Genomic DNA, 23,402 nt, shown 5'->3' with positions numbered 1-23,402 from the left:
TACTTTAAATTCATATGGATTTTCTGATAACTATTTAAAAAATCATCTCATTGTATTTTGTTCTGATGGAGCTAGTGTAATATCAGGGGCGAATGCTGGTCTTGAAAATTACGCTTGCTCCTGTTATCATTCAGGGAGAAAGAGAGGTGTGATTGAAGTCTGATTAGCGGAATAATGAATTACTGACCATTTAAAGATATATATTTAGAAATTTATGTACATTTAATCATACAAAAAAAAAAAAAAAAAAATCATCTAACACTTTTTTATTCCCGTATACGGGGAGTAGGCGAGGCCATTTAGCCCTATCTAACTTTTGGAGACTGAGTGGGCAGTTCAATCTCCACTGGTACCAATCAGAGATAGATGGCCCAAGGTTATCACTAATTAAGCGGTACACAGTGAAGAGAGACGGCTCAAATGTGCCGCCATCTCGTGGTCCCTAACCCTAACACAATATATTTAATGTCTGAAATAATGTGGGTTCTACGGTCGATTTTCTTGAGTTTACAGGACGAAAAACCCGAGTTTCCGGGAGGAAAAACCCGCTTGCCCGTGCCAGAGATCGACTAACTCGGGAACCAGTCGAAAAAAGGCTTAGAAAAATTTCCTCTAGTCGCCGACTAGACTCGAAACCAAGTCTTCCATCGTGCGGCCAAGCGCCGTGGTGTGTAAACGCCACATCCACTGAGCTACACAGGCTCTTTTAATCATACAAATAGAATATCATTTGGAAAATTAATGTTGTATCTTTTTCAATTTAGCTACTTGAATACAAATCCTACCCTACGGTTCTTCTTTATGAACTGGTCAATAACATCGTCATAAAAACTTGGTTGTAACTTAATTTTCCCAAGCAACACACACACTTGTAAAGGCTGGCTGAAGCTCACTGGCTAGAGCTACTCTGACTGCATATGGCCTTGTGTTTAAGATGACGTGAAGGGAGCAGAAATGGCTATGTGCTTGCATCACAGTGCTGCAGCAAGGACCTGGAAGCTCCTACAACTGAGCAAGCCAAGGTAGCTTTGACTAGATGAGCAAGAATCAGCTTTCAATACACAATGCAAAGCTCAATTATTGCCGCGCAAGCTTACGACATTTTCTGTCTACTAAAATAAAAGCCTAAATGGAATGCTTATAAATGCATGCATTTATTAACAAATAAATATTACTTATTTCTCAATTAATGAGCTTGCACAGCAAGCATGGAGAATTCGCTCCTGTGTAATATTAGGAAACAAATCAGGTGTTGCAATCAAACTTCTACAAAAATTTCCCAACATGTGATTTGGCACTGCGTAGTTCATCGTTTACAATTAGCATTAGACAATTCGATAAAAAAAATTAAAGAAATAAATCATTTTGAAATATTTATGGATAAATTATATGCTTTATATCATCAGTCACCAAAAAATCAATGAGAATTAAATACGATTGCAAAAGACCTTGGTATTGAAATTTTAAGGATCGGCCGTGTGTTGGGGCCACGATGGGCAGCTTGCAGTTTAAGAACGGCTGTTGCTATGTGGAGAAATTACCCAGCTTTATGCAAGCATTTTGCATCGAACAGTAAATATAAAGGCTAAGATGAAAAGCCAAATGGCTATTTTTCTGGCGAGGTTGATAAACTGGGGGGATAAAAATCCCTTATTGTTTTTCAGCCAGTATGCGAAACTCTAAGATCGAAAACTACGATCTAAACGTTTCATGCCGACGAACTATCGGCGAATCCAAGCATAAGTGACCACTTGGTAGTACCACACCAAGGCAACTCGATGCAAAGGTGGAGCAAGCTCCCTCACTATTCTTGATATTTTCTCATAATGTAAAAACACACAGCTCCTAGGAGATGTAGTACTGCTTTACATTATGAGGAAAGGTTACTACCCCATATAAAAATGGGTAGTGACCTTTCCTCACAATGTAAAGCAGTACTACATCTCCTAGGAGCTGTGTGTTTTTACATTATGAGAAAATATCAAGAATAGTGAGGGAGCTTGCTCCACCTTTGCATCGAGTTGCCTTGGTGTGGTACTACCAAGTGGTCACTTACGCTTGGATTCGCCGATAGTTCGTCGGCATGAAACGTTTAGATCGTAGTTTTTGATTTTAGAGTTTCACATACTGGCTGAAAAACAATAAGGGATTTTTATTCCCCCAAAATATAAAGGCTTTTTAAACCAACTTCTCAATTTGGAATTTTTGAAAGATCTAGCATTAACGATCGATTTCCTACAGGAATTATATCAGTCAGAAGCTCTACAAAGTCATAATATAAGTATTATAAGGGCTAAGTTAGCCCCCCCCTTTGTTTTTTTTTGCTCGACGATGCGAGCCCTTTGTTAAAATTTCCATAGCTCACCACTGCTTGTATCTATAATAAATATGTTATTTTAACAGAATAAAATAAGATTTACCAAAAATATTTCACCCCCACCAAGACCACAGACAATAATAAAATTTTCATATCTCACAGAAATAACGCACTCAAGCATACAATTTATCTGTAGTGACACTGCTCGACAAGCAGTGTCGGATTCACTTGTTACGTGCAGTGACAAATGCAAACGAATATCAGCGAGTCTAGCCAGAACTGACCAAAACGTGATAATTCCGACATTGTGTTAGATCACACTGCATTTGTTTTGTAATCTAAAGTGTTAATCAAAAAATTCCAATTATTACCTACTCAATCGATGTCGAAACATAAGCTGTAATCTTTAACATGTTGTATTGCATTTATATAATTGTCAGCATTGTTATTATTTATAAACACAAAAGAATTTTTAAGTTTTTTGTTTTTTCCATAGGGGTGCTGCTGTACAAGCTGCCACTGGTAAATAGATCATCTCTGTTAACCAGGTTTCACTGATGCCAATAATTTTTGGCATCACCTGATCATTGCCAAAATATCCTCTTCTTTATTTCTGCTACTTTGGTCATTCGTGTACATACATTTCAACATCCTCTTGAATCCACAGTTACCCTGTCATAATGTCATTATTTCAGACTGGATGCAGTCTGAAAAACTGCATCCAGCTACTCACCATCATTCCTGCACTGGCTCTCATTCATCCCAGGGGTGACCAGACACATGCTTGATTGCACCCCCCTCTAATTTCTATTATTCTGATTTTCAAAACTCTTACTGAACAACATAATTCGAACATCTAACTGCATACCATTCAAATGCAGTCCATCAGACATATACAAGTCCTTTCATCCTTCCAACTTCCAATTCACTGCCCACACCATTTCTCCTGCTCAATTCTTATTTACTTATTAGTCATCATGGTCCTTCTCAATTCTGTCTTATCATTCATTTTTCAGAAATTACGAACTTTACAACCGTGTTATAATTAACTATTTTAATTATTATTTTTACGGCTATTTTGCCTGCTTTTGTTTAGGAGCACCCCTTTTTCCAATGTCATTGACTTTTTTACTCGAGAATTCTTAGGGTATTGCAGATGTATTTTAGAGACAAATATATGTAGCATAATCTGATAGTAGAACTTGTGTAGATGATATCAAGTCTTTTTCGCAAGGAAATTTGTAGACTGTGTTGTGGTATTCTAATAAAACAGGCAAAATAGCTGAAAAAATAATACCCACTAAATCTTCTCACACACATACAAAGAAATATTAGAACACAACAACGTACTCTACAAATTTCCTTGCTAAAAAGACTTGATATCACCTACACAGGTTCTATTATCAGATCTTTACAAGAACACTTCCGTGACTGTAACATCCCTATTCCAGAACATCATCATCATCATCAAATTCCTGCCATGTACCCTCAAGGGGTGTACAGGATATGACAGTACTACATGAAAAAATTACATCATTACTAACTTCCTATCTACAATTTTCCTCCAAATCAGTCTGTTACTTGTCAAGACTCCAACATTATCAGATCTTATGTTTCTATCGTCTAAGGCACTTTGTACCGTATCAATCCACCTATATCTTGGTCTTCCTCTGGGTCGTTTTCCTGCCAACCTGGCAGAGAACACTTGTTTTGCTAATCTTTCCTCTGCCATTCTATTTAAGTGACCATACCATCTGAGACTAGCTCTGCTAACGCATTCCTGGATGCTGACAATGTCAAGTTCTTTCCTAATATCCTCATTTTTAATATGATATTGCCATTGATGCCATCTGTTCACGCCTCTAATCTTTCTCAGGACTCTCATATCTGCGGTCTCTAGTCTTTGGTCAAGTGTTTTACTTCTGACCCAGCTCTCAGATCCATAAGTTAAAATTGGTTTGAACACAGTCTTGTATACAGCTAATTTAGTGTTCCGACTAATTTCTTTCTTATTCCATATGAATTTATTCAATTGACTTCCCACGATACCAGCTTTGCTGATTCTGTGGTCTATTTCTATATTTAGTTTACCATCTTCAGTAAAAATTGTGCCTAAGTAGCTGAAATGTTTTACTTGTTCCATAGGTTCACCATTCACAACACAGTTGACATTTTCAATGATTCTGCCTATTTTCATTGTCTTTGTCTTTTTATTGCTGACCTTCATACCATATCTATTACAACAGCTATTCAATTTAGTCAGAGAATCTTGCAGACTTGTAGCGGATTTATTTAGAAGTATAACATCATCCGCATAAAGCAAAGAGCTGACATTAACATCTCCAATTTTGATATCAGGTTTAATACCACATTCCTTCATAATGTGATCCATATAGATAATGAATAACAGAGGGGATAATGTACATCCTTGTCTCACACCAGATTTAACATTAAACCATCTTCCTGTACTTCCTTCAATTCTAACTGCTGACTCACAACTCAAATAAAGACTAAGTATTGCTTGATATAATGCCCCATTGACACCATATAACTGCAGCGTATTGAATAGCTTCTCTCTTGGCACCTTGTCATATGCCTTTTCCAAATCGACAAAACTTAAATACAGATCTTTGTTATATTCCCATGCTTTCTCGACTATTTGTCGTAAAGTGAAGATCTGATCCTGACAGCCTCTATTTGGCCTGAATCCAGCTTGTTCTTCACCAAGCTTTTCTTCCACAATTCTTCTCAACCGTTTCTCAAGTATACTTGCATAGATCTTGCCAGGAACACTCAGTAGGGAAATACCTCTGTAATTCTCACATTCAGTTTTATTTCCCTTTTTATATATGGGTACTATGAGAGCTCTACTCCAATCATCGGGAATTCGTCCCTCTGTCCAGGCTTTCTGAACTATGCAGTGCAGCCACTGTAAGACTCTTATACCACCATACTTCAGCATTTCTGGTCGAATATCATCTACTCCTGCTGCCTTTCCACATTTCAAGCCTTTGATGGCTTTTTCTACTTCAAGTATGGATATGTATTCCTGACTGCATTCCTGGTCAGTGTTTTTTATCACTGTGCTGTCATCACTGCTTGTTTCATTTAGCAGTTTTTCAAAGTAATTATTATTATTATTTTATTATTATTATTATTATTAAACAAGACCTCATGGAGTCAAAGACTCATCTAGGAGGTCCTTTTATCTCACACACATCTCATCATACCGGGTCTTAAACACATTCAAACTCCTTGCAGACACCACACTCTCAGGCAAGGCATTCCAATCATTCACAACTCTGCACGAAAAAAACCTGCCTCTCACTCCCCTACTCACACCCTCTTTATACAGTTTCCAGGGATGACCTCTGGTTCTCCCCTGATCTCCCACTATTCGCTGTAGAACTTCTCCACCATTGATCCTATAGCAACCCCTTACCAACTTGTAGGTCTCTATCATATCTCCCCTCTTCCTTCTCTCCACTAGTCTCTGCAAATTACATCTTTTCAATCTTTCCTCATACTCGACATTCCAGAGGTCAGAAACTACCTTAGTCAGTCGCCTTTGGACCCTTTCCAACATCTCCTCATCCTTCTGAAAACCAGGTGACCAAATCTGGGCACAATAGTCCATGTGTGGCCTAATCAAAGCCTTATACAATGGAACAAGAATCTCCCTACTTCTACACGTCAGTGTCCTCCTCATCATTCCCAGAAGTCTTTGTGTTGTCTTCACAATTTTGGCGATGTGACCCCTAAATTTTAGATCCTTATCCACTATCACTCCCAGATCTCTTATTTCCTCTACTTCCAACAATATATTCTTACCAAGCATAAATTCTGCATCCCATCTTTGTTTTCCAAATTTTAAAACCTTACATTTTGCAACATTGAACTCACACCCCCATTTGCTTGCCCAATCACTCAATTTATTCAAGTCTTCTTGCAAGGCCACAACATCTTCACTACTCTTTATGGTTCTTCCCAACTTTGCATCATCTGCAAACAACTGAATATCTCCATCCAAATCTTCGCCAATATCATTAATATACAAGTTAAATAGTAATGGCCCTAAAACAGATCCCTGAGGCACTCCACTAGTGACTTTCCTTTTCCTGGATATTGCACCCCCATACACAACTTGTTGATACCTATCAGATAGCCAGTCTCCAATCCAATGCACTAATCTAATATCCAACCCCATCTGCTCTAGTTTGACTGTCAACTTATCATGAGGCACTCTATCAAAAGCTTTTGCGAAATCCAAGTATATTACTGTGTAACCTTCTCCTCTGTCCAAGGAAGCAGTCACTTTATTGTAATAAGTAAGTAGATTACTAAAACACGACCTCCCTTTAGCAAATCCATGCTGTCCATCAAAGATTATACCATTGTTGTCAACCCAACTCTGGATTCTAGCTCTCACAAGCTTCTCCAACAACTTAACCACAACACCCGACACACAGATAGGCCTATAGTTTGATGCTTGAGTTCGATCACCTCCTTTATGAAGTGGCACAATCTTGCCCTCCTTCCACTCTTTAGGGACTTGACCAAGTGCAAGACTCGTATTAAAAAAATATGTCAAGGCAGGTGTCAACTCTCTGGCACATTCCTTCAGAATACGTGGTGATATATTATCAAGTCCCACAGCCTTATTTACATCTAGTTTACTCAACTCCCCAAACACCTCTTGCTCACTTACAGTCAGTCTCTCCTCCCCATCATCAACTGCTCTTAATCTCTCCATGAATTACTCCATACTTCAAGGATATCTTTTTCTCCTGTTTTCATTTCACCTTTATCATCTCTAATTCCTTTTACAGCACTCTTTCCTCCATTCCTAAGCTTCTTCAACAACCTCCAGAATATTTTGCCACCTTCTTGATATTTATTTTCTATATTCTTGCCAAAGTCCTCCCATGACTTTTGTTTAGCTAGTTTTACACACTGTTTAGCTTTCTTACATTTCTCTCTGTATTCTGTAAGAGTAAAAGCTGACTTATTTGCCAGGAACTTTTGATATGCTTTCTTCTTTTCCTTCACTGCCTCTTTAACTTCCTGTGTCCACCAGGGAGTTCTGATTTTTTTATCTTTGCACACAACCTCACCACATGCCTCTCTGGCAGAACCAATCAATGTTTCCTTCAGAGTTTGCCACTGAATCTCCAAGGTTTGATTCCTGTTCTCAAACTCTTTCATTTTCTTTTCAATAATATTTCTGTATTTTAGTCTACAGTTTACATCTGAGAGCTGCTCAACTTTTATTCGCTTTAAAACTTTCTTACATGTTATTCTTTTCAATATGAAATTCAATTTTATCCTGCTCAAGACTAAATAGTGATCACTTCCAATTTCAAATCCTCTGTACACTCTGGTGTCCTGCACCAGGGAGAAAACATCACTATCAACAATAACATAGTCAATGAGACTTTTTTTATTCCTAGCCTCTTCTCTCCATGTGAATTTGTGCACATTTTTATGTTGGAACATGGTGTTAGTAATAACCAGTCCATGTCCTGAGCAGAAATCCAACAGATATTTGCCATTATTATTAGCTTTGCTCTTTTCTCCAAATTTTCCCAAAATATTTTTGTATGTCTCACAATCATTTCCTACTCTACTATTTAGATCCCCAACAAGGACCAACTTTTCATTTTTCATTGTGTCAGTTGCTTTTTCTAAAGCCTCAAAAAATTCCTCCACTTCTACCTTAGTAGAACCTTCTGTGAGACCATAGGCACAAATAAGTCTCATTGTCCAGTTCCCCATTCTCATATTTGCCCACATTACTCTACTTGAGACTGACTGCCATTCAAGAAGATTAGCCTCGTATTTTGTGTTGAATACTATGGCTACTCCTTCTTTTCCTTGATTGTTATTGCCTGAATATAACATTTTGTATTTATTGCTCAGAAAGATCTCACCAGTTTTGGTCTTTTTTGTTTCAGTCACCCCTATTATGTCGATCTGGTACTTATCTAATTCCTCAGCTAGCTCCATTTCTTTGCCATTCAGGCTTCTTATGTTGATAGTACCGATCTTTAACTCTGGTGATGTTGAGTTGGGGTTTGTTTTCAGATTTGTTCCAGTAGCTGACTTTTCGCTGTTCGCCCTGGTTCCCTGACGAAAACAACGGGGGCCTTGTTTAACCGGGCGACGCCCCAGCCGGCATGAAATTTTGTCATGTTGTACCATCATTTTTTATTTTGGTTTAACCAATAAGAATACAATTTGGTCGGCTAAATCCCAAATTGCCAGCCCATCCTCGTTCGTTCAGTATCAAAGTAGATACCCAACAGGGTGCACCACGAGAAGGTGAGGATTGGACATTAGGTCAGAAGCCCTGGTCGGTTCTCCGCATTCCTTTAAAGGCTATGTGGAGGTCTCCTCTCAGTTATACAGCTTTGACCCTTAAGCACCGCATTCCAGAACATTTAGACACTAAAAAATGCAACATTAAAAATAAAAATAGCATACAAAATACAAGGAAAACAGAAATAGCAGTTTACACCCTTGAACAGAAACATATCCCGCAAATCGACAAGGTCATCATAATAGACAGACAAGACAACGAAACAATGCTTAGAATATCAGAAACGACAGCCATAAAATGCGATGAGAACTCAATCAACATCCACCAACCCTACATAATCTCCGAGTCTCGGAAGTTCCATAACATAAAAATTAGGTCACAACTCCAACAATAGGCAATAACTCAAGCACTTCAAAGGCAGAAACATCAAGCCAACATGACACAGCATCCACTTCCTCCATGAGTTCAGACGACAACACACGCGGTCAAAACGGCTCGAACCCCATTAACCCTTCCCCTTCCTCAAAAAAACAGTTATTATTTTCAGCCCCTCTTTCATTTCTTTCCCACCCTACAAAAAAAAAGCACTCTGCCTACCCTTAAAAATAATATGTATATATTATATGAAAAAAATTGGGTTTTTTTTTCAAATTAATTCTCCCACATTGCCTACCCCCCCCCCACTTCCCTTTTAACACCATAACAGCAGAAGTATGCACATTGGAAAGAAGACAGGTAACAATATCCAAGAAAAGGTATGTGCGAATTTCCTTCTATTATGTTACATATATTTGTCTCTAAAATTACATCTGCAACACCCTAAGAATTCTTGAGTAAAAAGCCAATGACATTAAAAAAGGGGCACTCCTAAACAAAAGCAGGCAAAATAGCCATAAAAATAATACTTTTTAAGAATAGTAACATGGGAGTTTTTCCAGAAATAATACCTCTAACTATTTTAATTTCTATATTTCGACCTTCATGTTAAGGTCATCATCTGGAGTATATAAAAATATACAAGGTCTTGTTTCTCCTATATACTGTTATATAGGGGAAACAGGACATACAATTCCTATCAGACAGAAAGAACATAAACGACACATCAAATATAATAATGTGTCGTTTATGGTCATGCCAGGTGAAGCTGATCTTTCTAATCATGCCCTGAACACTTTACATAGAATTGACTGGAAAAGCACCAGTTGTTTACATCACACCAAAACATGGTATGAACGTCAATTTAAGGAAGCCTGTGAGATTCTTATCAACCACCCTAATTTTAACAATAATGATGATCTAAAAATCCCAAGTGTATGGAAGGCACATATTCTACCCATGGAACCTTTCTCCCTAAGAGTTAACTATAAACAGGACTGTAGATAATCCAGAATCTTAAATCTAACATAACAATTGTCATGTTAAACTAGGACATCATTGTAGTGTAAGAAAACTATCTATATGAAAGAATGTTTCTCTTATGTTATCTTAAATAGAATTTAGCTTTGATGTAGTTTCTAAATAATGAATTAATTTTTTTTTTCACTAGAGGTCATGCCAGTAGAATAACTGTCGATGAAATCATTGTCTCTTTAGCATACTGTGTGAAATGTAACTCAGCTTGTCCTTGTATATTCTCCAGATGATGACCTTAATATGAAGATCAAAACGTCAGGAAATTAAGTTATTTATAACACGGTTGTAAAGTCCATAATTTCTAAAATGAATACTGATCACCGTGCAACACTAAAAGAAAGGATTCCATCTTATCATACTGATGCAGAAGACTCACAATCTTTACTTTCTTATTCTTCATTTCTGCCTCTCAACAAATCTTTCATATTTTCTCTCATTGCACATTTCTCACATTTTAAGTCCTTTATGCCTACCAAAACAATCAACTCTTTCATTTCTTCCTTCTGCAAACAGCTTCATTAACATCCTTGATCTTAGCACCTAGAAAACATGCTTTTGTCACTTTCTCATAGAGTACATCTCTTATCAAATCCCATTACAATATTTTCTCTTTACTCTCAGTTTCATGCACAAAATATAGTAGAATAATTAATGAAATTGAAAGTAATTTCATTACTTAGAATATAAAAATGGATTTAGAAAAGGACGCTCTACAATGGATGCAGTTTATTGTTTAAGACTGCTTACAGAGAAAAAAAAACATTTAGAAACTTACCTTTTTGTTTATATATTATGAAAAACAAAGCATCTGATGAAGTAAAAATACATACATATTGTTTGATATATTGCAAAGAATAAATTACACACAATGAAATGTAGCTTTGAACATGTACAAAGATAATTAAATAAAAATAAATGAAAAATTGTCTGAAAAACAATCAATAGATAAGACAAGAATGTTCTGTCTCCAATACTTGAGTATTTATGTTAATGAATAAAGTTTTCCACTAATACAGTAGAACACTTTATTCATTAATAATCCAGGCAATTTCTATACCCAGGTGTAGAAATTTCCTCGAATAATAAATATATTATTTGCAGGTGATTGGGTAATAATATCAGATAAGGAAAAACCATCTAAAATGAACAATATATAATTTAAATGAAAAACTTAGAAATTTTCTAATACAGGTTATAGGCCTGATCAATAGAACTCTCAATCTTGTACAAAAAAGAAACGCAGGTCTATATCCATATTTAGTGTTTTTATCATCATCATAACACTAAATATGGTCTATATCCATATTTAGTGTTATGATGATGATAAGATACCATCTTAGTTATTCGCATGTGACATCATTTTGACACCATGTGGTGTCAAAATGAAAGGACATCTATGAGTGAAGCCTTCACTCTTTCACTCATTGATGCCATCTCCTGGCAAGATTCAAACCTGCAGCCACTTCAATATAGAGTGGAATATACTAACCACTTGGCCAACAAGGTGAGCATAAGATACCATCTCCAAAAGTATATATTATATTATGTTATATTATACAGGGTGGCCATAAATTAACTTTCTCTCATTGGAGGTATCTGTAGCTAAAACTAATACATGGAATCAGACATTTTATATTGAGACTTTCGAAGGCATGGGGAGATGAATTCTGCGAAAAAAAGATTTATAGCAAAAGTCGCCGATAGGGGAAATTTTGGTGCTGCTGGAGCCAAAAGCAGTCAAATATTTGTAGTAAACGCAGGTAAAAAGGATTATGCAAATTTTACTGTGTGTGTACTTGACAGCAGCGCAACCAATTCCCTTAAAAAGGGATTGGGAATGTTCAGGCAGTTATTCGAATGACTGACGAATTGTGCTCAATATGCATCCTACCTTGCCTCAGCATACTTTACTTGTTAAGTTGTTTTACCTTAAACAGTGCAATGTAATGGCCCTTCGGGAATTTAGAAAGCTTCATAACCTGCGTACAGGTTCTATGTCAGCTGTAGCACTGAGAGCTATGATTAAGAACTTTGAAGAAACTGGATCACTAGGAGTTAGACCTGGCAGAGGACGAAAAGCAGTGCAAGAAGAGACAGTAACAGACGTTGCTACGGCAGTGTTCGATGACATAGGGACCAGTACTGGTCTAAGTACTGGTCCCTATGTCATCAAACATGACCTGTACATGACCAGTACTCATGCCACAGCTCGCAAACTTGATATGGCTTACGGTACAGTCTGAAAAATCTTACAGAAAATGCTTCAATTCTATCCATAAAAGTTCAGTCATGTGCAAGCACTAACTACCGCAGATTATGATAAGTGCATGACCTTCGCGCTAACGTTTCTTGCCCGAATGGAGGTCAACAATGACAGGCCTTGGAGAATATTATGGGGTGATGAGGCTCATTTTTATCTGAATGGGTCAGTCAACACTCACAACTGCAGAATTTGGGCATCTGATCATTCCCCCAAGCGATCCAGCAAATACCACAGCATTCTCCAAAAGTAACCGTGTGGTGTGGCTGTGAAGTATGGTCCTATTATGAAATAATAGGACCATACTTTTTTGAGCGTATTACCCCTACAGGTCCAGTAACCTGCTCCATTATTGGAGAGATTTATCGACGAATACTGGAAAATTTTGTCATTCTTGCATTGCAGTAAAGATAATGTTTGGACTCCATGATTTTTATGCAGGATGGAGCATGGCCACACATTGAATGTTCATTATTCTTGTTGAGAGGCTTATACGCTGGTTAAACATGATAACTAATATTTAAGGAATTGACAGCATATACTAGAAATATAGATTAAATAAACTTTAATATATACTTTCCGATATTTCGGCGAACGTCATGTTGCCATCTTCTTGGGAACTTACTACAAAGACATATGCACACAAGTACTAATAACAGCAAATGAGACTGAAGCTAGGAAGCTAGCGTTTTCCTAAAGTCCTGATGGTGCCCCCTGGCAGGCTATATTGGTAGTTCTTGGCCTTTGGGCTGAAGTTCTTCTGATAAAAGTTTCCCAAATTTGGGGCAGTCTCATGCATCCAAATTTGTTGAGGTTTGGCATGTTCCTAAGGGCCGAGGCTGATTCCATGAATAGTCTTTCATACTTGAACTTGCTGCGGTGTATTACTGTGGCTTTCTTCCATCTTATTCTGTGGCGAGTATCCAGAGCGTGGTCTGCAAGCCGAGAGTGGCTGTACTGGTGAAATCGGATGTAATCCTTGTGTTCTGAGATTCTGATATTTCTGATCTACTGTTTCATTTTAAAATGAAACAGTAGATATGCAAGAGACACTGATTTATTAAGAAACATGAAGCTGCATGTAGAAAATAGTTCAATGAAAGCTTAATGCATAATGAAGAGTATTATTTGTGTGATCTGTGGATGAATTTAATGAAACTAGACACTTCAGATGTTAATGAATTAAAGATCCCGTTTAACGAAACTACAAAACTGACACAAAGAAAAGAACGTTCTGAGATATCACGTGTCCATGATTTTTTTCAACTGTTTTATGGGTCAATGATATAAGTTAATTGATGATAAAAATGTTCTCGATGGAGAGCGAAGCTTCCTTCCCTTTACAGTCATCCAGATTTCTTCATTTTGCAAATACATACAAATTATCGTAACATAAAAACGCATTTTAACTATTGACACAGTAAATATTTGTTATACATAGCCATATATATGTAACTACACGGGGGATACTTTTATCGGGCTCTGAACAACGTGCTCAAAAACTTTCTTAGTCACTGTAACGAAATAGTGATATAGAAACCTCACATACAATGCAAATATAATTTTTTCCCTGATATTATGTCACGTATTGTGTATCTGAAAAAAAAAAATCATACATCTTTTTTAGCTTACTTACACATTATTAAAACGAAACATGTCATCGCACGTGAAGGGTCTGATTGTTGTCATACTTTTCCGCTGATCAAACTCTTGATGTTACACAGCAAAATATTATTTAAATCTTGTATGGCTGTACAATTTTCATCATACGAAAGATGAGCATACAACAGTTAACAAACACTCTACAAAACAACCCAACTACATTGAAATATTCGCCAACACCATCACAAAGCGATCATTTCACCCATAGGAAAATCACAGATGTCGTTGTCATTCGCTGCTATTAAATATGGGCAGCGACACCTGGGGACTGCTCATGAAAATATCTGGTATATGTATTACCGCCATTTTCCCAAGTAAAGAGGGGAGTGTGCAATTAGAAATTCAGGTAATTTTTTCGTAATTTTGTAGTAAAATTGTCGAAAACAAAGTAAGAAATTATGTGAAATATGTGTATTATTCCATAATAGAGTTTAAAGTGCTATCACATGCGTTATGGACATTGGTGTCAGTCATTGCACTCATCGGTATGTTTGCAAGTTTCATTCGCCTACGGCAACCAAAGTAGTCGGCTCAAGGACCGAATCCGTAGCTCAGAAAGAGAGAGAGAAACGGCTAAAGCTTCAGCAGCGTTCGCATCAGGGAGATAAGCAAAGTTTTCCTGGTTGTGTGCAGCTGATTCTTTGGACGCCTGACAGGGGCTGCTACGTAGTCAGTTTTTATTTTTTTAAAATCATTATTTCCATTTTTTATCTGTTATAGCTACACTTAAGAAAATTCAAAACTAACTTTTTAGATATATTAATTATTTAATGAAATTTTAATTAAAGTTTAAAACGTTTAGAACATTTACACATAAATGTGGAAAAATATGAGATTGTGCATTTATGTTTATTGAAGGGCTATTTTGGAATTATCTGATGAATGAGGAAGCTTACTTTTTGATGATGAGGTGAGTGCGTATTTTTATTGTTTGCATTATATATACAGTGTATATGTATACACACACACACACACACACAAGGTGAGTGATATGGAGTCTTGAATATGCATAATAAATTGATAACTATTCCATTTTTTATAAGTTAGAAAATTGTCTTATAAAAATTCGTAGATTAATTTGAAGTTTGCAGAGATGGACACAATACCTAGATCGAGGAGATGTAACCTCTAATATAACCACCTAGATACATCAGAGGGAGATTCAAACTTTGGGGGGGGGGAACAATTGAAACATATTAAAGGGATTGAATTTGGAGATACTATCGAGAAATATTTAATATTTTAAGCATGCTCCGTTTCATTAATATAATGTGCCTTGTTTTTCGTTAAAACATTATCTCAAACTCTTAATGAGAGTTAAAATTTTGAAACAGATTTTAAAATTAAATTCTGTTTTATATAAATGAAAATTCCCAACATTTTTTTCTTCAGATTTCTTTGTTGGAAAGCATGAAAACCCTCTCCCATCGATCATCCACAACGACAGTTATTGAAAATGCTTTCAGCTTATAAAGCAAAATGCAATACAACACTTCTTTAGCCGGCGGTCTAGTATCTGTTAAATCTCAAATAGTGAACTCATATTTATGATAGATACATTTTGATTAATCGATCTCTCAGTAATTCTGTTGTAAGCAACCCTTCGTGTATATATATATATATATATATATATTTTATTTTCTTCACTGTACAATGTTTTTAGTGGTAAGTTGTATTGGTCTTTCCATTAAATCTACATGTGAACTGAAAGTTTTAATGATTGCGAAATATCCTCTGTAGCCTTCAAATTGCCAACGAGGGTTACCAATTGCCGAACATCCAGAGGCTCCAGCTTCTCAGGAGAAAGATTTTTTCTTACGCCTTTCATATTTATACGTATTATTATTATTATTATTGTTATTATTATTATTATGGGGACATGATAGAAACTTTTAAGATATTAAAGGGGTTTTATAAAATTGATGCAAGTGAAAATTTTCAGTATATGACATATAGTCAAAGAAGTATGGGCCATCCGTGGAAGTTTGTAAGAGTGTGATTGGTAGGGGTGTGCAGACCAGATTTTTTGCGTGGAGAGTGAGTGGAATGGATTGCTAGAAGTCGTTTTGAGTGGTGAATGGATTCAAGGAGAGGTATAACAGGATTTGTGTGTATGATGGTTGATTTGGGTCTCCCGCGATGAGTCTCGGGACTCCATGGAGATGCCGTAAATAATAATAATAATTGCGTGACACAATCAAGGACTCATCATTGGGATGGCACACTACTTTCAGGGTCTTATTTAAGCACAGGCTCTAGCTGGGGCCTCGAAAACTTAGGCCAGTTTAAGGGCCCCCAAACAATGAGAAGAGATAGGCCACAGCATTCTTGCGCCTCGAGGCTTCGCCAGAGTCGTGAAAAGTGTAAGTGGGCCCTGACTACTCCATTACACACTAAATAATTCGATAACATCATTCACCTAACAGATTAAAAGATTGCATTTCTACTTTGAGGGGGGGGGGGCATATATATTGGAAACATTCATGCTTATTGGAAATCGTCAGAGGCATAGTGAGGTTATGGCCAATGTGGCCACGCCATAGGCGCAAAAATTGAAATTTTTAAAGTTTTTTTTTTTTTTTTTAAGAACGGCGCAATTTTCTTTCCTAGCCATAGGCGCCAAAATTCCTCACGACGTCTTCCGGTCATTCGAAGGACTTCAAGTGCTATGGCAGGGGATTTTTTTTTGTTGTTGTTGTTGTTGCAAAATTGAACTGTATTATACTGTGTTTGGTACCCTGTATAACGAATACATACTAAGATTCTTTCACTGCGATCTACGACCACAGTACTCCACTACTGAGTGCACGTGCCGTGAAGATACGCTTACATCCAGAACTGTACTCTCATCTGCATGTCAAAAAACGAAACTAATGTTAGTTGTGGAAAATAATAAGTTTAATGATGTTTAGTTTAAATTCTCCAGTTTTGGCTTAGCCAATATGATAAATAAATCTGCCAAAGCCTTTTCTTCTCTTAAGGGAGTAGGCGAGGCTGTTTAGCCTTAACTTTTGGAACCCAGTCTCTACTCTTAGCCAATCACAGATATCTGGTCCGAAACTGTCAGTGATTTTATTTGGCGTCCAGAGAAGAGTACTGCAAACAACTGCTGCCATCTCGTGGTCACTAACCCTATTACTATATATTGTCCGAAAATAGAGTGAGTTCTACCTTCAATTTTCTAACTTGCGGGACTAGGAACTCCAAATTTCCATGAGGAAAACCCTTACTTTTCCCATGCCAGCATTTCTTTTAGCAAACCCTTTCTGTTCAAAGAGATTGCTGGTGTTGTCAATCCAATTTTGAATTTTTTTCTCTACCAACTTCTTTAATACTTTAGCCACAACTTCAGACACAGAGATTGGCCAATTTGAAGCTTTGATATTACTCCCTTTATAAAGCAGAACAATTTTTACTCCTTTGACTCCTTTGGAAATTGCCCCAAGGAGGGTTCCCCCCCCCGCATAGAGAGTAACGGGTTATTGGAATGTTGCTTGAGAGTGAGAAGCGTGTGTGACAGCGGGACCTCCCATAATGAGTGTTTTAACTTCATGGCAGTTTGATGATAACACTTTAATCAAATTACAATTACAAATGATATTCATGAAGAATCTGATTTACTAATATACGAGGGTTGTCTGAAAAGTTCTCGGCCTAACAATGAAAAAATTAATTTATAATTTCAAAATTATTTTTATTTTTCAACATAATCTCCCTTAAGACTAATACATTTATTTCATCGATGCACCAGCGTCATTATCCCGTCCCTGTAGTGGTTCTCAGTAAGATCTGCAAAATACCCCTCTAAAGCTGCAATCACCTCTTGATTCGAAGAAAAACGCTGACCAGCGAGAAAGAGTTTTAGTTTTAGGAAGAGATAGAAGTCAGAAGGAGCCCAATCTGGGGAATAGGGTGGATGTTCCAACAATTCATAGTGCAGATCCCTTAATTTTTCCATTGCCAAAACACCTTTGTGGACAGATGCATTGTCCTGATGGAAGATGATTTTTTTCTTCTGCAAACCGGGTCTTTTCTCACGATTTTTTTTTTTTTTCGTCTAATCTGGTTAAAAGATCGGAATAATATTTCCTGGTTATTGTTTTACCCTTTTCAAGATAATTAATAAACAAAATGCCTTTAGCATCCTAAAACATCGATGCCATGACCTTTCCTGCTGATGGAACCGAATTTGTCTTCTTTGGCGCTGAACCGGCTTCTGTCCACTGATTTGACTCCTGTTTGGATTCTGGTGTGTAATGGTGAATCCAAGCCTCATTCATAGTAATAAATCGACGCACAAAATCAGTTTTATTCTTGTTAAAACACTCCAAGCACTTTCAAAGATTTTCGTGCGAGTGCATTTTTGAGCAAGCGCGACACCCATCTTGCGCAGAGCTTTTTCATATGCAATTCTTCATGCAAAATATATCCTACACGTTTTTTTGAAATGCTTATAGTCTCAGCAATTTCACGCACTTTCACTCGCCGGTCATCCAATATCATATCGTGCACTTGATTAATGATTTCTGGTGGTGTTACCCTTTATGGACGTCCTTCACGTGTATCATCTTCAAGACTGGTACGGCCATGTTTGAACTCGGCAGCCCATTTCTTAATTGTCGAAAACGAAAGAAGAGAGTGCCCATAAACTTTTTATGAACTTCGAATGAATTTCTTTTGGCGTTAAACCTTCTTTTACAAAGAATTTTATAAGCGCATGATACTCAATTTTATCCATTTAAAGGGTTACAGACAACACTTTTGCTTCAGACAGCTGTATAAAACAAACTACTTGATAGCATGACTTGCCATTTCACATTGATGCTTATGACAGATATACCAACTTAAAAAAAAAAAAATCTTGCCGATAGTCTTGCCATCTATAGTCGAGGCCGAGAACTTTTCAGGCCATCCCCGCTCGCGCGCGTGTGCGTGTGTGTGTGTGCGCGCGCTCGCTCGCGTGCGTGTCATAGATTGCGTTTTCACGGCTATTGGACGTGATTCAAACCGAATGATATAATAGAAGATGACTAACTTATTTTTAAAAACTTTGCAAGTTTTGTCTTTTTATATTATATATAGATAGATGGAATTTTTTTAAACTAAGTTTAAAATTAGTTTTAAACTAATTAAAATCGGCAATAGAAAACGCAAAAACAAAAAGACAGACAAAGATTAATAACAGCTGAAATGAAGTTTATCAGAAAAACTGCAAAATATACTCTATTCGATCACGAAAGAATTGAAGAAATATAAAAGAATTAAACCAGGAATTAGTAATAGAAAAAAAAAATTAAATATATACATAAATGGATTGAACACGTTGAAAGAATTAAAACAGAAAGATTACCAAAACAAGGCTTAAATTACAAACCATTAGGAAAAAGAAAACTGGAATTTCTTCTTACGAGATTCACTGATGACTTCTAAGGCCGGAACATGCCACTCTAGGCCTAAATCCTTGACAAGCATGATGAATAGAAAACGCAGAAGTACATACAATCCTGAACATAATGAAAATAGACCTTAAGTGGCAAAATCTTTCTATTCATTATCATAGCACCCCATATCAAAAAGTTATATTCTTCATAACTGAAATTTCAGTAAATGTATAAATTATAATACCTGAAAATAGAGCCTGAAAGGCTTTAATTTCTCACAATTAAGTGATGGATATTGAATATATTATACATTATCATCTTTTTATACAATGAGGATCTATAAAAAGTTTCAGTTCTATTTGCTGTGACTTCAAAATGCCAATTCTAATGAGAAGCAGGATTTCGAAACAGCTGTCAGGCTAGTGGAACTTTAATGAAAATCATTAATACAAGATGAATATACGGAGATTCGCAGTACCATTCCTTTTATAAAAGTAGTGCAATACCAAGCTACTTTGAAGGAAAGTGCAGTAAATTCGGAAACTTTCAAAAATTTTAAGGTTCAGTTCACAAACATTGTAAATATACTTGCTATACAAAATAAATGAGGATACTTTTTTGTTTCATTCTTCATTTTTTTTTCCTCCGGAAAATGCGGCTTATTTTCACGTAAAACAGTCAAACGAAGGGCAGAAGAACCTGCGCAATTTACAGACATAAAGACACTGAGTGGCCTTAATTCCAGAAACTGCAACAGTCAGTATTTATAGAATTTGAGGTTACTGTAATTTGACGCTTTAAATGATTAAATTTTAATGCAAAAAAGTATTAGTTAAATGGCAAAAATACGATCATCTGTAATCCTGATTGGTGGAGTGGTCAGCGTACCCGCTTTCCAGTCAGCAGGTGGCAAGTTCGAATCCCCCCCCCTTCCCCGTTGGCATGGCGTACATCTCCCAGTATATGACCACCGCCTCGCGTATTGGAGGCCTGAAATGGCTTGAAAATTTTCCATGCTCAGAGCAGGATTTACAGATTATGTAAAAATAACAATTTCTTTAATTGTAGAAATTTCTTTCTGAAATAGATTAGACAAAGAACAGATACTATGAGGTCTAGAAAGAAGATACCGGTCACCGAATTAGAAACTTTGCAGAAATCAGTGATTTCCGTATAGGCATTCGACTGCCAATACTGATCCTATTCAATTCCCTGCGCATAGTTCAGTGAGATATGGGCCGGGAACAGTCTTCATTAAATGCTTTGATCAATTACTGCACACAGGAAGTTATGTTTATTCGTACATGCCTCCTCAGATCTCGTTTCTGACAGACTGTCTTAAGACCATAGTTACGCCTCTTAGAAAAGTAAAGTGGGTATTTTTCTACTGATTAAACACCCGGGAGATCTCACCTTTTGTTAAACTAGTCAGCTCTGCTGTTTTCAACATCATGGCTCCGGCCAGATGAGCATCCTCAATAAGCCCTTTATCGAACTCCGAAAGCGCCTTTGTTTTTCTCATTGTAATCAAAACTATTGACGATTACTGACCATCAGCATTCTTAAATAGTTGCCTGGAACATGTGGTGACGCACGTGACCAAGTATTTTGCATATACTGCGAGTGACATTTACATACATCTGCATAAAGATTTCTAATTCAGCGGTCAGTGTGTGTATATGATAACGCCATATTTTTGTGAGGATACTGAGTCGAAGTCTGATGGATATATCGACCTAAAAACGAAGGTTTCGAAAAAAATGTTGGTAAGGAGCCTTCCAGTACTCCTTTTATGAGAACTTCAAGGAAAGATATAGTTCCATTTGATTCAAGTTCCAAAGTGAAATTGATTTTGTGATGAAGATTATTTATTTATTTCTATTTATTTATTTATTGTAAGAAGACGTCTAGTTGTTCACGTGAATTTTTTTCCACACAGCGAAGACATTATCCATACAGCGAAGCCATATCGAAGGTATTATTACAATTTTCTCTTCTAGTTGTTCTAAATAGAAGTTAGCAAAAAATGGGAGATAATGAAGAACCCATCGCAGTACCCTCAAATTATCGATAAAACTTTTCATTCCAGCTAAAATATCTAAAATTCAAAGCGAATTTTAAAAAGTCAAGAATACCTGGTGGAAATTTAGATTATGAAAATTCTATGAGTAGAGTGTCAGCTAGAGGAACTTTTCTAAAAAAAGTGACGCTATATCAAATCTTGCTACTAAATATATGGCTTGCAGTTCAAATATTTAATTTTAGATATAAACTAGTTTGTATTTTTAATACCGTCTTTTTTCTAACGTTTTTGGTTCCTCTAAATGCAGGGTCTGCTATTTTTTCCCATTACGGACATTTTACATGTATGTTCGACTATTTGTGTCGAAACAAAGAACTACTAAAGAAAATTAGGTCTAGTGAAAAATATGCATGGGCTGCAAAGTAATGTATGTAATATGTGATAAGTCTAATTATTTTTCATTGTAGGCCTACTCTTGTTTCATAAGACTTATGATGACACTTAAAATCTCATATTATTGTGTGTTCTAATAAGCATACTCATCACATTTAATTAATGAAAAACTTACAAAGGTAAAGATTTGAAACATATGTATTTATTTTTGTGTTAGATGTTTGTGTCCGGAACGAGTTGATCAGGCGATGGGGGTGTCAGCATTTTGGCATTTTAGAATATGGTAAACCTACCCCCAATGGGCTTGTCGCTGGCGTTGGAGTGGGAATACATATCTTTCTGTGAGAAGAAGGTAAAAGACCATCACAAACAACCACTCCCCAAGTGGGACTCGAACTCGCAGCTTCTTGACTGAAGAGCGGATGCTGTAACCTCTCTGCCAACCAGACCGGTGTTTTGTATTTTTAATATAAGAAAAGGAATATCCAATTAAGGGAGAAAGCTCATATTATCTGTTCTTCGTGTAATCTATTTCAGAAAGAAATTTCTACAATGAAAGAAACTGCCATTCTCAACGGTTGCAATCCTAAAACTAGAGAAGATTATGAACCGTTTTTCTCCACCCTCTATTAGAAAAGAAGACTCATCGTCATTAAAGGCATTTCAGAACACATTTTTTCCACCTTAAAGAAGTTTAATATTTTCACAGCTTTTAAGCCTACAAATTCTATTAGCTCAAAATTCCATCTCCACTGCTAAGCTGGAGTCTATTCAGTCTCATGCAGTAGCAAGTTATTTTACTTTGGAGAAACCAATCTCTTTCTATACGCTTTTCTGAACACTAATCCTATATTTTCTGAACACTGAACACATTTTCTCCAGCTAAGCTGGAGAAAATGTGTTCAGTGTTCAGAAATCAGGTCTCGCAGAACATGGGATCACTAATACTAGCCTGAGGATCCCTTTTGAATGGCACCAAATTACTACATAGATGTTTCCATAAGTATCAGCGTGTCTTTAAAGAAGGTTCCGAAGTACTTCAGCATCGCCTAAATCTCAATCCTAACGGTGGATGGACTCTCTATGTCAAAAATCAGGGAAATTATTATTAAGCACATATTGTTTAATTATATAATTTTTTAAATGACATTTCAACTGATCCTAATAGTATCGTTTTATTTTATTTTATTTTATTTTAACCTGGCTGTCTCGCGACTGCAAATAAGGAGAGATTTCATTCTCCATATACAGATAATGGACATAAAAATGGAAACAGTCACACGTTGCGATTAATATGGCGTTAGTCCGCTGTGTGCGTCTTGTAAGTACAGCCTGTATTCTTCAAGGGAGAGACTCTGTCGGTGCTTGGAACTGAAGAGGAATTTTACAACATTCGTCTGACATAAAATGGAGCAATTCGCCTTTGTTCTTTGTAAGAAGGAAACGTTGCCTGAGATCTCACTCAAAAATGTCCCATAAATGTTCTACAGGATTTAAATCTGGCAATTGGGATGGTAATGGCAGACAGGACACCTCACCATCATGTTCTACAAACCACTGGGTGTCCACATTTGCTGGATGAATGGGAGCATTATCCTGTTGAAACGTAGCTGGCTGCGTAGGAGAAAAGTGTC

The 23,402-nt window shown here is 36.7% G+C and overlaps 2 protein-coding genes across 5 annotated transcripts in view; one reads left to right on the top strand and one right to left on the bottom strand.

Annotated features, from left to right (window-relative positions):
• Positions 1 to 14,191, bottom strand: part of Naa20A (N-alpha-acetyltransferase 20 A) — a 115,190-nt gene extending 100,999 nt beyond the window's left edge. The window contains exon 1 of the mRNA XM_090399172.1: positions 13,946 to 14,191. Coding sequence (XP_090255298.1) covers positions 13,946 to 13,998 — 53 coding nt within the window. The 5' untranslated portion in view covers positions 13,999 to 14,191. The remainder of the gene's footprint in view (positions 1 to 13,945) is intronic.
• A 101-nt stretch (positions 14,192 to 14,292) lies between these two features.
• Positions 14,293 to 23,402, top strand: part of LOC150102632 (uncharacterized) — a 351,586-nt gene continuing 342,476 nt past the window's right edge. The window contains exons 1-2 of one of the 4 annotated variants that reach the window (XM_090399111.1): positions 14,300 to 14,317; positions 14,830 to 14,881. The gene's annotated coding sequence lies outside the window, so the exon portion shown is untranslated. Of the gene's footprint in view, positions 14,318 to 14,533; positions 14,641 to 14,829; positions 14,882 to 23,402 lie in introns of those variants that run through there. The other 3 variants (XM_090399112.1, XM_090399115.1, XM_090399113.1) reach the window with 3 other exon arrangements.

The sequence above is a fragment of the Typopeltis vanoorti genome, chromosome 10 (genome assembly GCF_054136105.1).
Source record: "Typopeltis vanoorti isolate ZY-2024b chromosome 10, IOZ_Tvanoo_1.0, whole genome shotgun sequence".
Taxonomy (NCBI): domain Eukaryota; kingdom Metazoa; phylum Arthropoda; class Arachnida; order Uropygi; family Thelyphonidae; genus Typopeltis; species Typopeltis vanoorti.
This window is presented reverse-complemented; position numbering and strand designations above follow the sequence as displayed.